Here is a 14673-nt window from a genome sequence, read left to right as displayed (position 1 = left end):
AACTTTCGTATACAGTGGGTAAAACACCCTCTCGTTTTCTTCACGATAGAATTGCAATGACTTCACCATGTCTCATGAAAAAAGAAAATATTTTTTCACATCGGGATCCCTTTTTTCTCTTTTGCTGAGTGGCTCTGTGCAGTCTGAGCTGCCAAACATTGCCTACCTGCAGGTCTGATAATTCTGATTTAGGGGGTCACGTGGCAGGACCAACTGTTTCAGTTGAGGAAAAAACAAAATATTTTCTCTTGGTCTTAAGGCTCTTTTTTCACTCACTGAGCAGCCTAAAAAATTACTGTTTAGAGGGAAATCTTTTGGTTTAAGGGATAACAAAGGGTTGCTGAGGCTCTGATGCCAGTGGAGAACAGCAGACACGCAGTTCCAAGACCAGCTTGAAAAAAAAAAAAAAGCCTGTCCTCTGTGTGAACATTAACAGCATTAGAAAATTAAATAGAAATGATTACAGTCAGTATATCCATACTAACGGTGGAGGTCCATGAGGAACAGGTGAACATACCCAGCTCATTTCAATGGCTTGTTTAAACTGCTGAAACACAGTAGGAACAGTCCCAAGCTCACTCAGTGCAGGTGATGATGAGGAAGTTAAGGGCAGAAACTCCTGAAGCTGATGTACCCTTGCGGAGGGAATGCAAACCAGTGGATTCCCAGACTCTGAGACTGAACACCAGTTGCTGGGACTCCCTAAGGATGCCAGTGCTAGTTTTAGGACCCGAACAAGTGGTCCGTAGGGTGCCACCTGTCCAGAGCCCTAAACACGAGTTCTTACACTCCAAGTGCTTGCCCAAGGGAACAGTCAAAGAAACAGGACTGTAACCTTACCCAACCCTCCTAAACATCCACGTGGCCCCAAAGTTTGACTGCAGAAGCCAGTGCTTAATCACCAGCAGAGGGGTCTCCTCATTCTCTGCTCATGCTGGCTGCAGAACAGTCGGAGATAAGAGTAAATCAGACTGAGCTTTAACATCCCATTTCCTGAAATTGAGCCAAGACCCCAGTCCTGTGTCTGGAAGTCTCTGTTACTCTCATATTCCTATCTGCAATTGTCAGCCGTGCTTCCTGCTTGCTCCTGGTGGATAATCACCCAGCAAAGTGCAGGGGCAGGTGCTCATCTAACCCAGCCTCTCCACTCTGAATAGGCTCATCAGCAGTCCTGAGACTCAACAGCTCATCCAATTGCTAATTCTAAACAGTGAAGCAGAGCACATCTGTAGGGTACCAGTCCCATTTTTCAGGCTGAAATTTGCCTCCAGTCCTAGAGTAAATTGAGTATTTATTCAAGATTTTCTTGCTCTGTCTTCTGTGGAACATGCTCTTATCAGCGCATTTAGGCAGCACTTCAAAATGAATTCCTATCTTACATAATTGAAATGGTCCCATTGAGTAAGGCAGTAGAAAGCTGAGAGAATCTCTGATATTCTTAACATTAGAAAACAAGAGGAAGAAACACAGAAAGAAACCCTTTTCCTTTTTTTTTTTTTTCATTCCCTAATGTAGTGATTTTTTTTTTTTTTCTGAAGGAAGTGTTTGAGCCTTTTCAGGATTTCACATACGGATTCCACACAATCATTTTCTCTGGAAATTTGTCTAAATAATTCCTCTCCCTTCTGAAAGATCCTACTGTTTTTCACCTTCTGTAGCAATTGCAGGAATACTTACTTAGCCTCTAAGATTATCTAAGGCCACAATATGTTCCAAGGTTAACTGCTCTCATTACCTTCATCAGAACATTAGATTTAACTGGTTTTATTATTTAGCAGAGAGAGCATTAATTCACATAATGGCAGCTACTGCAGTGCCATATTCAGTTGCTGGGGCATTGCAAATAGAACCTCCAGCCTGCCACTGACAGAACTTCACTTTCTGTTCAAACTAGAGGTAATGCTATACCAACAAAACAGAGGTGTGATTACAAATCTAAAAGTGCAGCACCCTCTGTTGATATCTGAGTACTGCACTCGCTGAAGTTTTGTCATTGACAGTTATGAGATTTTATAAAATACGCTGTGGGGATTTTCTTTTTGGTTTTTTTTTTTTTTTTCCCTGGTAATGTCAGAGCCTTGAGGGTGCAGCAGGTCTGCTGTATTTTTAAATTATCACTCTGCAGGCAAGAAGTCCAGAAACTTATTTCTAAAATAGCCAAACTATTTCCTGATTTCACATAATTCCTTATCTCCCCGAACTGTATCTTTATGCAAAACAACACTCACAAAAGAACTGTAAGACCAGTCCTGATACTCCACTGTGTCTAACCCTAATTTTAGCTCTGAAAATGTGGTTTAATGGCCTAAACATTATTCTTAAATTCTTAATTTTAGATGGGATTATACAAGAACAGTGTTTCAATTACCTGCCAGTGATGAGGAAGAACAAAGTGAGGATGACCAGGAGAGTGAATCCACCGACAGCAGCAGTGGCAATTACAAGAATCTGTCCCTGCTCTGCAGCCATATCAGAAGCTGAAAGAGAAGCAGAGAGAAAAGAGGTTGATGCTCCATCCATCACCCAGGGATTCTGCAGAATGGCTGAAATCATTTCAATGGCCAGATGTTGCAATTTGTGTTTAATGGTTTCCTCAGTGCTTAGCAAGGGCACTGGATGCAAACGTGTCTGTGATGTGAGAAACCACAATCCATGTCCCAGCTAGGATGGAGGGGAGAAGATGTTTGCAGGTTTATAAAAGGAGGATTGGTCACTATCGGACACTTGCAAATTACTAAAGTTTGAATATGACAGGATTTTGGACATAAAACTGTATTTTCTTCCTCAGCTTTATTTATCTTAATCCTGCACCTAATTCAGAAGTTCTCTCCATCCCCCTGTCCCAGTGTAGTCAGCAGCAGCGCTGGGTATGTGGAGATACTAAACCGGGTTCAGGAGGAAGCAAAGCAAAAGCCCCACACCTAATGTGCAGCTTCACACATTCTTCAGCATGTCTGGTGTTCAGTTTCACCGTCACAAAATACATATAGCTTATCACAACACGCTTTGGTCATTTGCAACTCTGTAGTTGCTAAAAGAAAAGAAATCCTTATGCCTCTTGTTTTTCTCTCTGTTTTTTGTAGGATGTTGACTTAAAAAAGATCACCCGAAATTATCCAGTCCCTGGACACTTCCTAATTTACTTAATTTGTTGTGTACAATATTAAATCTTTACATGGAGAATTTACCTACTTACAGTTCAGGTGGTCCTCACTGTCCAAATACTACATGAGCAGAAAAAGAATTTGGCTCATTTTTTTTCTCTGTCTCCTGTCTTGTGACTCCAAAGTTTCATTTGTTAAACTCTGTTACACTTGAACATTTACACCACATGACATTTACCCAATTCTTACTATTTCCATGGGAAATAAAACATTGTTTTGAAAGAAGAAAAAAAAAAATTCTATTCAATGACTTCTGAAAACAGGAGTAAATACAGAAAAGGGAATAATTTTTACATCAGGGGAGCAACCTTGATTTGGTAAACTTGCAAACTGTTCAAGAAGTACAATCTTCAGCTTTCTTTAGGCATCAGGTGATTAAAGCTTAGGGAAATCACCTAGGCTGCTGTCTAGAAAGCTCAGCAGGTGATGTTCTCTCTTTTTGCAGCTGATGAAGCTCGATGCAATGCACACAATGCTGTCCAAAGCCTCATAAAATGCTGTTTCCTAGAAAAGCATTTGGCTTCTGGACAATATTTTTTCGTGGCTTAAAAACTCACGGTGTAAACTGGCTTTGTAAGAGTAGCAAAGCAAATACAAACAATACCAGCTTACATCAAATTTTCAGCAAAACCAACTTCTTAGATTTCTTCCATCAGGTTTCTGTCCAAATAAATTTGATGGAAGCATGCACAGGCAGTAAACTACAAGGCATTCAGTACCTGTGGTCAGACAAGTTCTATGTACACATCTCCCAATAAATGATGGAGCAAATATTGACTGAATAGTTAAATGATATCCAGTGATGTTACGGGAGTGGATTCCAGACTCTGTGCTACCCTCCACAGGCTCAGGTTTAGTTGGAAAAATGCAACATAACAAATACCGTGCCACAGAAGTAACAATGCAAATGCCAAATATCATTTTCTGACTAGCGGGAGTTGTGCTCAATGTGGCAAAGATATTAAAATCGGGCAGGGTTTGAAGTTGAAGGTTTCAGAAGAGTCGTCCTTGCCCATCTCTGCAGTGGAAAGGAGAGGACAAACTGCAGCTCTCCTTTGGTTTTTAGTAAGAATAAATAGGTGCAAAAGATAGTGAATTCGGCAGGAGGAAAGCAAACCACGAGCTCAGAAGAGTTAGCTGTGATTTTCTTCAACAGACATTCACTGCCAAGGCCAATAACCCAGAATTTCTTGATGCAAATGTAGGGACTGAGTCCATGGTCCAAAGAGGCACCTGCAGTCACATTAATGAAGGGGAGAAATTCAAAACTGACTTAAGTTCCTTGTGCCTGTGAGCAATACGATTTTTAGCTGAGACTGTACCTATTTGAAAAGTGATAATTCTGCTTCTCTTGTTTGTATTTTTGAGGCCAGAGTTGAATATATTAAGGTTTTTTTTTATTATTATTTTATGTAGCTAAATCACTACAAGGAGCTTTCAAGCCTGAAAATTCCAGATGACCGTAATTTACCTGTCAGATAAAAATGTCAAATGGCAGACGAGAATAATTGGAAAATGTGGATTTGTTAAGAAGTGGCAGAGAGGCAGGTAAGGCAAAATGATGGAAATACTTATTTTTGCTTGAAGTGATCCCTCAATAAAATCAATAAACAAGCGAAGAATACATATTTAAGCATGCGAGTATCCACATAAACAGACTTATCACATGCAGGCAAAAGGTTCCACAAAAAACCATTCAGGCAGTGAGAAGATGGTAATCAGAGACGCTCAATACCTAGAATTTTTGCAGCATTTTGCCATTCTAAATTAAATTCTATGTGTCTCTCAGCCTCTCTGCTCTTTTCTCGTTTCTCCAGCTTTCTCTTAAGGTAAAGTTCAAGTTGTTAATACTAAGAGCCTTAATTGTTTCTGTTGTGCATGTTCTTGAATATTTTTTGTCACTTCCTGATTTTCCTGTGTATATTTATCTATGACCTTGTGTTTCTCCTCAGAACTCCTTGATTATGCAAGGCAGAAACACAGTTTAAAAAACAACTGTGGCAGGTTGCAAAGTCAAGCAAGTTCCTGCAACCTCATTTCATCCCTCTGTGTGTACATATGAGAGTGCTGCATTTAATCGGAGAAGTACACAGCATTTTTTTCCAGAATCTCGTTTGTTGGACAACACGGCCAGCATTCCTATAGCTAAAATCAGTATTTTGTTGTCTCTACACTGTCCAGGGCACCTCAAATTTGTCATAAAGCATGAGCAGAGCTAAGGGAGCTTAGCACCCCTCTAGCTGACTTAGTCTGGTACTACATCTCATTCTTTCTCTCTGCTCAATAAGTTCATCTGGACACTTAAAGAAAAATCTTCAAAAAATGAGTAGCTAAGACAAGGAAAAGGGAGAATTTATGACTTGTCCGAGATGTTTCAGTAGTATACTGCAATGTTTGCGTGGCAAAACTCTTCAAGCACGTTTTACCTGCAGCTGATGTGATTATCAAAGTGATTTTAAAACTGCAGCATGGGTTATATATGCAGACAGGAGCTTATTATCCTCACTGCCGCTGCTCTTCAGGCTTAACTCATGTTCTATGCCTGAACTGATGCTTGAAGTTTCTAATTGCATCATTCCAGCTTCCTTGCTTAACACCATGCCCAGAAATCCCTTCTGCATCCAGCCTGGGGTCAGTTCTGTCCCTACTGTCCACTTTTTACATCCACGTCCTGTCTCATCTTCTCTCTAGCTTCTTCATCCAAATGTGTGGAGGAAGAGCTGCACTTTCCCTCCCCTCTGGGCTGAAGGGAAATATCCTGAGGCTTCCTCATTTCTTCACTGAGCACACTGGAAGAAACGCTGCAGATGTTTTAGTCACAGCGCAAGGGGCTGAAAACCAGGGAGCATCTTTCAGCTCTGCCCTTTTTCTTTGAGCAAATTTCTCCAAAACATTTTACAAGTTTGTGCGTTTGGTGTAAAAGAGCTAGAAGCCCTAATGACAGCTCACTTCTGTCTCTCAGCTACATCCCTCGGTTACTTCAATTTGACATCCATCAGGCAGCAGACCCTCCAGCAGACTGAAAGATAAAAAAGTGACAGAAGGACAGCCAGACTGATAACAGCGAGCAGCTGTAAGACAGATAAGTGTGGACAGTGAGCACTGGAGCTCTAACAGACAGGAACAGGCTGTCAGGGGGATTTACAAGGCACTGTAAACAACAGTGCTTAAAACAATAGGTAAGAAAACCACGAAGTGTCATTAGGGCAGTCTTTACATCTTCGCAATTGAAAATGTAGTCCCTGTGCAGTTCCTGTGGTACAGTGAGCTGATGGGCTCCAGTCAAAGGGGAAATGAGAAAGCAAAGGAACGGTGATCTTAAAAGGACCGTCACTAGCATAAGAATGTAAAACCTTTTGGTGTCTATTCACTTGAAAAGCTTTCTTCCAAGTGTTTTCCCCGAACATTCGCTTCCTGGCCAGTGGATAAATGGAAAGTCTGTGCAGGGAGTTCAAGATCTGAACAAGGATGCTGCTCTTGTTTAGGAAATGCAGAGGAGAAGTGAAGTCTCTGGGTTTTCTGGACACACACAGTAGTGCAATCAGATAGACCAAAATCAAATGTGAAGAACAAATGGCTGGAAATATTAAACACAGCAAGGAAATACTTAAAGAATAAAATGAGACATTCTTTGGTATCCAGTGCTGACTATACCGAATGAACAGTAGGACAAGGCAGAGGTGGGGAGAGATCCAACAAGTTTCTATATATAAAATATATGTCATCTGATTTGTTTTGCTTCAACAAGCAATTCGATTTACTATTGTCAAAACAAAAAACATTGTAAAAACAAACAAACAAATCTCCATTTTTGCATTGGTAATGCAATATATTTTCTAAAAATCCTTGGGATGGCATCTCTCTCATGGCATGAACTAAGGCATGTGCTTAAACCAGTAGTGGACCTGCACTGGAATCAATCATTCTGGACCCTTTTCTTGAGCTCTGTAGTTCGGGAAAGAAGGGAGTCACATTTGGTGGCAAATCCAAAATAGGCTGATTTGGGGATGGAAAGTTAAAGGTGGATTTCGTGGATGTGGGAAGAGGGAGAAGAATGTGAAAACTCAGCAGAATTTTCTGGCAATGCACAAAAATCACCATCTGAGACTAAAGAAATTAAAGTTATTGATCCATCAAGACTGGGGTTTCAGCCAATTATTTTTTTCACAGTCTTCAACATTATAAAACACCGAATCAGGTATTTCATTAGCATTTCTAAAATGTTTAGGTTTTTATTGCTAATAATTTAAACTATACAGAGTCTGCATTGCTTTTGGATTAAATATCATCATGTGCTCACATTTATCACTCTGATCAGCCCAAGCACACGTCCACACTGCATAAATGCAAAATTGTCCCTTAGGCCCCTTCTGGAACAAGGCAACCATTCCCCTTTCAGATTATTTTTTTCTAATGATGGCAAGGCTGACAAGGAAAATACCCTTGGCTTTAGAACAAGCCCTGCTTTGGCAAGAAAACTGCCTACAAGCTGTAAATTGTTCAGTATTTTACAAATTCCTCTGGGCAGAAAGACCTCTGAGGTAATGTAAAGAAACCATTTCTCTAGGGAAAAAAAAAAAGAAAAAAAAAAGTTTGAATCATTAATTAAAAAAAAAACAAAACCAAAACCAAACAACAAAAGCAACCAATCCAAACAGGTATTCCAAAAACAGCCGGTTAGAAGAGAAGGGGGAAAAAAAATAGAAGGCAACAGTCAGAGATTAAAGCATCTCTGCCCTAGGACAAATGTTTTTTCATTGTCAGAACACATTTTATTCTCTGTTAGGAAGGACCAGAGTGTTTTTGTGGTGACTCAGATAGCTGGTAATTCTGACAGATAAAAGCAGGAACTGCAAGCGAGGTTTATGCTCCAATTTGAAGCCCCGGCAGTGGCAGCTGTGTGTGTGCTGGAGTGTATGAAAACCTGCCAGCTTTGCTAGGAGTGTTTTGCCTGCAAGGTGCTGAAACAGAGACTGAATAAAATCGCAACAAGCAACACAGTCACAAGTGGTGGTTGCTGTGCTTTGGAAAGGTTTCACATTTCCCAGGTGCAGCCTCTGAGCTTTAAAAGGGGGAGAAATGCCTGTCAGCATCCATTCGCCCAACTCTGCTCCCTTGAGAATTTTTCTGACTATGCTAGGTAACTCCACTTCCTATCACAAACAAAATACAAATTCCACTCTTTCGGATGCTCCACTTGTTTGCCTTTGCAGCAGGGAGAAGATTTCCACAACAGAGCTCCCCAAGCCGTGGCTGCCTCAGTCTGTGGGTCAGTAAGAGAGGGTGCTTCCCAAAAAACACATCAGCATTAACAACTAACTTCTTCCACTACTGCTGCAGATTTGGTCTTGTCTCTCCCTCATGCACCACTTTTAGCAACCCCACCGAAGTGTTTTAGTGCTCCTGGCAATGATGTATCTATTTTATCCTTTATAACTTTATAACAGAAGTGACACAGGTAGTGTTTTACCCAGTACATGTCCTGTCAAAGGACAGGATGTTTTAGGACATTGATATACACATCTCACAGCCGATGAATCATTAATTTTTATAATTAGTCTATTAAAGAAAAACGCCAATTTTTGATTGCTCGCTTTACTGCTCTCTATTAAAAAATTCTGCCAACATTCAAGCAGAGTAAATGGAAAACCTTGGCTGTTTACCTGCAAATGGTCTGGGAATTCTTCTCCACTGTAACGTGTTCAATTGGCAGAGAGCTAAAGGATGTTACCAGCTAAGGCTAATTAAGGAGGATTGTTATCAAACACGTGACTTAAAATATTTTTTGTTATTTTCGTGAGAGTGCTGGTTGATAAATTTTCTGTTCACAACACAGACTTTTAAAGCACTCTATTCTTCCCACCCTTCTCATGAAAATGTTACTTTTGAATTAATTAAAATCCAATTAGAAGTCCATAAAATGTAATTGAAAAAGTGGGATTTTCACCAAGCAACTTGTTTCTAGCGAGCAGGGATGGAGGGAGCTGCAATGCTCCGCCTTGGCCTAATGTTATTTGCAATCTTTCAGAAAACTTGAGAAAAATGTATATTAAACAAATCAAAAAATTTTCAGCTGAGTTGCACACTGCCAGAATAGTAAATGATGATGGGAGATTTCTACACAGCTGGACTAGGACTGGTTTGTAAGACAGGTGCAGGCCAGCAAGGGCGAATTAACATTTATGGGTACTGAGAGAACCAAGCAGCCCAAATCTTGACACAACTCTCCCAAATCTCTCTGTGTATATGTCAGTCAGAATCTTGAAATACTGAAAATAACATTGCTGTGTTCTATTTATGAAACCATGTACTAGCTTAGGCAGCCAAGTGCTTAGACACAGAAGTAAAAGAAATCAGAATTATTGGGAGATAAGCTGTGTTAGGTCTGTTTATGGCATCATAAACAGATTTATTTTTCCAGTTTATTTCAGTATCAGGTTCAGCTTTGATGTTATACTTCAAAAAGGACATTACAATCAAGCTCACCATGCAGCCCAAGGGTCAGCTGCATCAGTGCACTGAGAAGGAGAGATGGGGCTAGGATGGAGTAAGGGGAATGTCACTCCCAGGAGATTCCATCAATACCAATGAGGGAAATGTCACTGGAGCCACAATCTTCCTGATTTAGATGGGCAAGTGACATTTTCACAATGTGAAACCTCATAGAGGTTTAGATACTATTTTCTTTTTACATGAATTAAGCCTTGTATTTATTGCACCAGAAGCTACAGACGAGATCTACTGAAATTCTTGAAAGCACCCAAGTGCTCAACTCCTATTCAAACCAATTGGCTTAAGTACCCAGAAAATTTTAAAAAGTCCAATTAGGCATTAAGCACTTGGAAATCTATCCCTGATTGATTTTTGAAATAGAAGTTAAGAAGCAATAAAAATGGAACACAAATCCCTGGGTGCTCTTGGAAGCACTTATGTAGTTTTGAGTCTGTACATTAGCTTAAACAACTTGAATTCTGAAACACTAATGAAAAACATGGTATACATAACTGGCTAATTAAAGTAATTTAATTAATGACTGTTTTAGTGTTGCATCTGCTACACTAATTTTCTCTCAAATACATGAAAATATCTTTTTCTATGTTTCTTTGAACATGGAGGGAGACACATGACAACTATAAAACCGTCCAGAGCGTGAACATCACACATGAAGCCTTTTTGCATATTTTGTAGGAATAGGAAGGCTTCTTGCTTCTTAGTGCCAGATTTAATAGGTTTACTGGTTGATGGAAATGCATATAAAAGTTTTCAGGTTTTTATTTGTGGAGTCTGGGAGCACTGACAACTACAGGGTGAAGAGTCCATCACTGGGAGCTTATGTGAAGCTGCTGGACTTGGGGAAAGCCTGGCTAAGGGTGTTTCTATAGGACTTCTATAGGGAAAGAATGGATAAGAGAATCCTAGAGCATCTTCGCTTGGAAAGGGCCCAAAAGGAAATTTTATGGAAGAAAACACTCCTTCAGCTGCAGCATGGACTAACATTTCTGTGTGGTGGTGTAAATCCAGAACTGTGAGTCTGAGGCTTGTTTTTCATCACATAGCACTGGTCATTTTGTGATAAACAAAGGGTATGGGTTCAGCCATCCAAACTCCCAATGTCTCACTGGTTTAGAATTAGATGCTACTTCTATTGTATTAGTTTTGGGTTTTTTTTTTCGCTTCAGTTAAACTTACTTTCATCTCCAGTTTCAAATTCAAACTTCTGGCTATAGCCGCTGTATCCTGCTGCCGTCCTGACTCTGATATGAAATATGTACTTGGTGGCTGGCTTGAGACCTGTGATGATAACACTTGGAGCCTTGGACCTTGTGGAGGAATAGCTGAGCTGCTCATGCTCCTGAGGGACAAAAGAGGGAAGAAATGATATCAAGTTGAGTTGAACAATCTTTGCAAAAATGATATAACAGAACTGAAGCTCCATATTCTTCTCATGAATGTAAAATGCGTCTATAAAAGGAGGTGCAGGTATGGATTTCTGTACTTCGGTTCTGTGCTACAGTCAGAATGTATGACATGGCCTTGACTTTTAGATTCCAGGGTTTTTTTTGTCTTTAACCTTGCATACAGACATGTTTTTGCGAACTTGGGTTAGCACCCAACCCAACCGTAGCCAAACCAACATGAATCAGTACAAGACTACATTCACAGAAGAATGGCAACTACAATGGAAGCTCGTTATTTTTTGCACAATGGACAAACTAGGAGGTCAGTAAACACTACCAAGCTGTAAAATAAAGATGTGGGAGGATTCAAATACCCGCTACTCACTTCTACCCGCAGGTAGTGCCAAAATGCCGGCGCTATCCGTGGGTAGACCTGTGGGTAAAAGAAAATAGGAATTAACTTTTTCTTTAAAGCCTGTCAACTTCCAGCGTGGCTCAGCCGATTCTCTGCTGCTGAGGCTCAACGTCTCTTTGCAGGTAGTTGTAAGGTAGTCATACATGGAATTCATTCTGAAACTCTATAAGGAGAAATATTCAGTGCAAAAGTCCCCTGTTAATCTCCTGGCAGTTGATCCCAGGCAGCTGCTGAGAATTCCCGAGTCTCACAGAGATCCCTGAGAATTGCAGTCTCTGGGAATTAGCACTGCAGACCAGCTGCTCTAGTAGAAGGTCTAGTAGAACCAGAAGCATCAATTTCTGTGCTTTAACTGAGTGCTACTTTGCTAGACACGTCTTGGATGACGCTTTCACATGAGAGGATGACTTGGAAGAAGAACATTTACAGCCTGTCATTAGTTACTTGATAAACCAGTAATCTCTAACATGTGCTGCCTAAAGGTGAGGTTTGCTCCCTTGGAGCAGGGTTTGTCTCCAAACTGAGGAGGAATGTGCTTAACAGTCCAACTGTGACACCTACAGGGCACCATATAGGTTGATTATACCCCACAGTTATATTAGAGCAGGTGTAAGTTATTCAAACGATGCTTCCAGCCTGTTCAGAAGGAAATCTAGTTCACAGAAGAGATATAACCAGGAGAGGATTAGGTTTCAGTCAGATTCTGTCGGACTTTTAACCTCTTCTCAGCAATATGCATGCACTTTTCACACAAAACAAACAGTTTTTATAAAACACGCTGAGTTAACTTCAGCCATGCGTAACAAATCACATTAGCATTGGGCAGCAGGTGGATCACTATCCCCTCAGGAGGAACACAGGGAGATGACCGAGAAAACCAGATTAAAAAACAAACACACAGAAGCAACCTAATGGTTCTGTTAAGGGAAGGAGCAGGAGGAAGGCAACAATGATCAATATTAAAAATAACTGCATTTAACTTGCGCTTCAAACAGAGGAAGTCAGTTGAGAAACTACAATAAGAGGAAGTATTGATTTTTTCTGCAGTCTGTTAGTAAAATTTGAAGCTGTGAGGAGCGTGTATTTAAATTGAAATAGCAGGATAAAAATGTTCATGTAATCTTATGGATAGAGACTATAATTAATGCACCATCTAATTACTTTAGGTAAAAGACTTCTCCCAGTTACTCAAAATGTTGTAACTTCACTTCGAACAGGTTAGCAGATTTTAGACATACTTGAATGCATTTCAGAAAACACCTGTTTTCTTCTGACAGAAAGCCTACTTGTTTGAGTGATAGGCGCTTTTTTTCTTTCTGACTAAGCTTACATGACTTCCCGTGAAGGAAAGATCTTGGAAAACCTTCACTGCAAATCATGTAAACAGCAGATGCTTGTTTTATACAGGTATTACCATGATTCAAAGTGCTCTGTCATGGCCCATAGATGGGCAGTGATTTTATACTCTGGAATGCTCTGGAAATCTTTATTTAGAGTCTGTAAGCTAAGGAAGAGACCAGCACCTAAGGAATTTCACTGCACAATGTAATAGTTGCAAGCTCTTTCTTTTTCCTAGACTACCTTACTGTTTGAAACCAAGTCCTGGCGTTTGACAATGTACTGCTTCTTCTGACCTGCTGGAGAGATTGCCAAGAAAGCTGATGGAATTTTAAAAAGAAATAGGGTCTTTAAGAGGAGGATGGAAATGGAAATGTTGTCCAAAAAATCAGTGGAGATTCCCTAAGATCCAGTGACAAGATTTACTCCCTGAAGCCTGCAGAACAAGGCCAGCGGCGGCAAAAAGTGGGAATGACTTCTGAAAAAGAAACGATCTGAGCTCTAGCTATTATATGTTATTACAGGCTAACTGCTGCTTGTGAAAAACATACATTTGGGATGCCATAGCCAGGGGTGTGGACAGGCAGGCAGCAAATAGAATTCATCATTTGGAGTTGGTCAAAGAGGATGAGCGTGACAAGGGCTGTGATGGTAACATTTAATCAACAAAATGGGGTGAACAGCAACCTCCTGAGGGGCAGCCATCGCTGCCTGTCCCTTCTGGAAGGTGTTTTGGCCACCTCCAGGGGTTGTCTGGCTCGTTGCTTCCTCACCACCTGCCTGGGGTTGCCTGCAGGAAGCCCTGAAGGGTCCCTTCTCCATGCCCTCCTTTCTCCTTTCCTGCTGCAGCCTCTCATGCCATCCATCCCACAGACTGAAAAATGATGTCTGGGAGTAGACAACTTTAAAAGTAATAGTGCTGTCATATGGGGAAGGGGGCAAGATTTGTTACTGCATGTGAAGCAGTGGAAAGGGAACCTCTCACCTTGGTTTGAGAACAAGCTTCCGGAGCCTGAGGAAGAAAGTTGCTCAAACTCAAGACAAAATGATTCATAGGCAGAAACCTCCCAGGGCTGGAATGTTTTGCACAGAGAATTCAGCCTTTTAGGACTGGATTAATACACAAGAAAATTCTCCAAAGAGTGGACGCTTTGCCATTATTCCATTCTCTTGACAATTGATCTGCAGCCTACCTGGAAAGCCAGAGCTTTCCACAGAGGTGCACAGAGGTGGCTCTCAAGGCTGGCCACTCCTGCCGTGATCTTTCCCAGGAAGGCTGAAGATGGACTCAGAACAAAAAAAGACAATTCTAGTCTGCACAGAAGTATGGGATGCTTTGTATTATTCTTGCTCTAGACCATATGCACTCACTTTTGCAGGGATTCTGTGTTCAGAAAGTCAATTTTAAACTGAAAGACTTAAATGTACTTTCTGGATGTTAGTGCAAGCTTTTCCTAGACCCTGCTTTCATGCTGTGGCAAAACATAGATATGTATTAACCCACTTATCCTGCACCCTAGTTTCCATCAAAAGGAAGCATGATTTTGTGTGCTAGAAAGATCTATCTCTTGTGATATATTTCTGACCTAGACAGTTACAGGGCCAGAATCAATGGGAAAAGCCAAGGAGTAAATTTATTGTGTACCTGGTAGGTACAGAGGGCTACTACAAAATCTGCAAAATAAAACATAAGTTTAACAGATATGGCTGTACCTCCCACGGCACATAAGAAGTAAGATAATCCACACTTGGCCACTATGTATGGTTCAGTGTTCACAAAAAGAAGAGGGACACAAGAAATGCTCTGATCCTTTACATCAGTGTGAGAGCAGCGTTTGTGATGTTGAGATGGCAAAGG

General features: G+C 40.7%; 1 protein-coding gene across 3 annotated transcripts in view; it reads right to left on the bottom strand.

The window, feature by feature from the left end:
- Positions 1-14673, bottom strand: part of EPHA6 (EPH receptor A6) — a 355785-nt gene that overhangs the window by 84989 nt on the left and 256123 nt on the right. For all 3 annotated transcript variants that reach the window (XM_066207884.1, XM_066207890.1, XM_066207900.1), the window contains 2 exons: positions 10854-11016; positions 2369-2477 (listed from right to left, as the gene is read on the bottom strand). In XM_066207884.1, coding sequence (XP_066063981.1) covers positions 2369-2477; positions 10854-11016 — 272 coding nt within the window. The remainder of the gene's footprint in view (positions 1-2368; positions 2478-10853; positions 11017-14673) is intronic.

The sequence above is a fragment of the Chamaea fasciata genome, unplaced genomic scaffold, assembly GCF_029207755.1.
Source record: "Chamaea fasciata isolate MVZ Bird 193981 ecotype frontalis unplaced genomic scaffold, bChaFas1.0.hap1 SCAF_2, whole genome shotgun sequence".
Lineage (NCBI taxonomy): Eukaryota > Metazoa > Chordata > Aves > Passeriformes > Sylviidae > Chamaea > Chamaea fasciata.
Note: the sequence above shows the minus strand (reverse complement) of the source record. Positions and strands in the feature narration are given on the sequence as shown.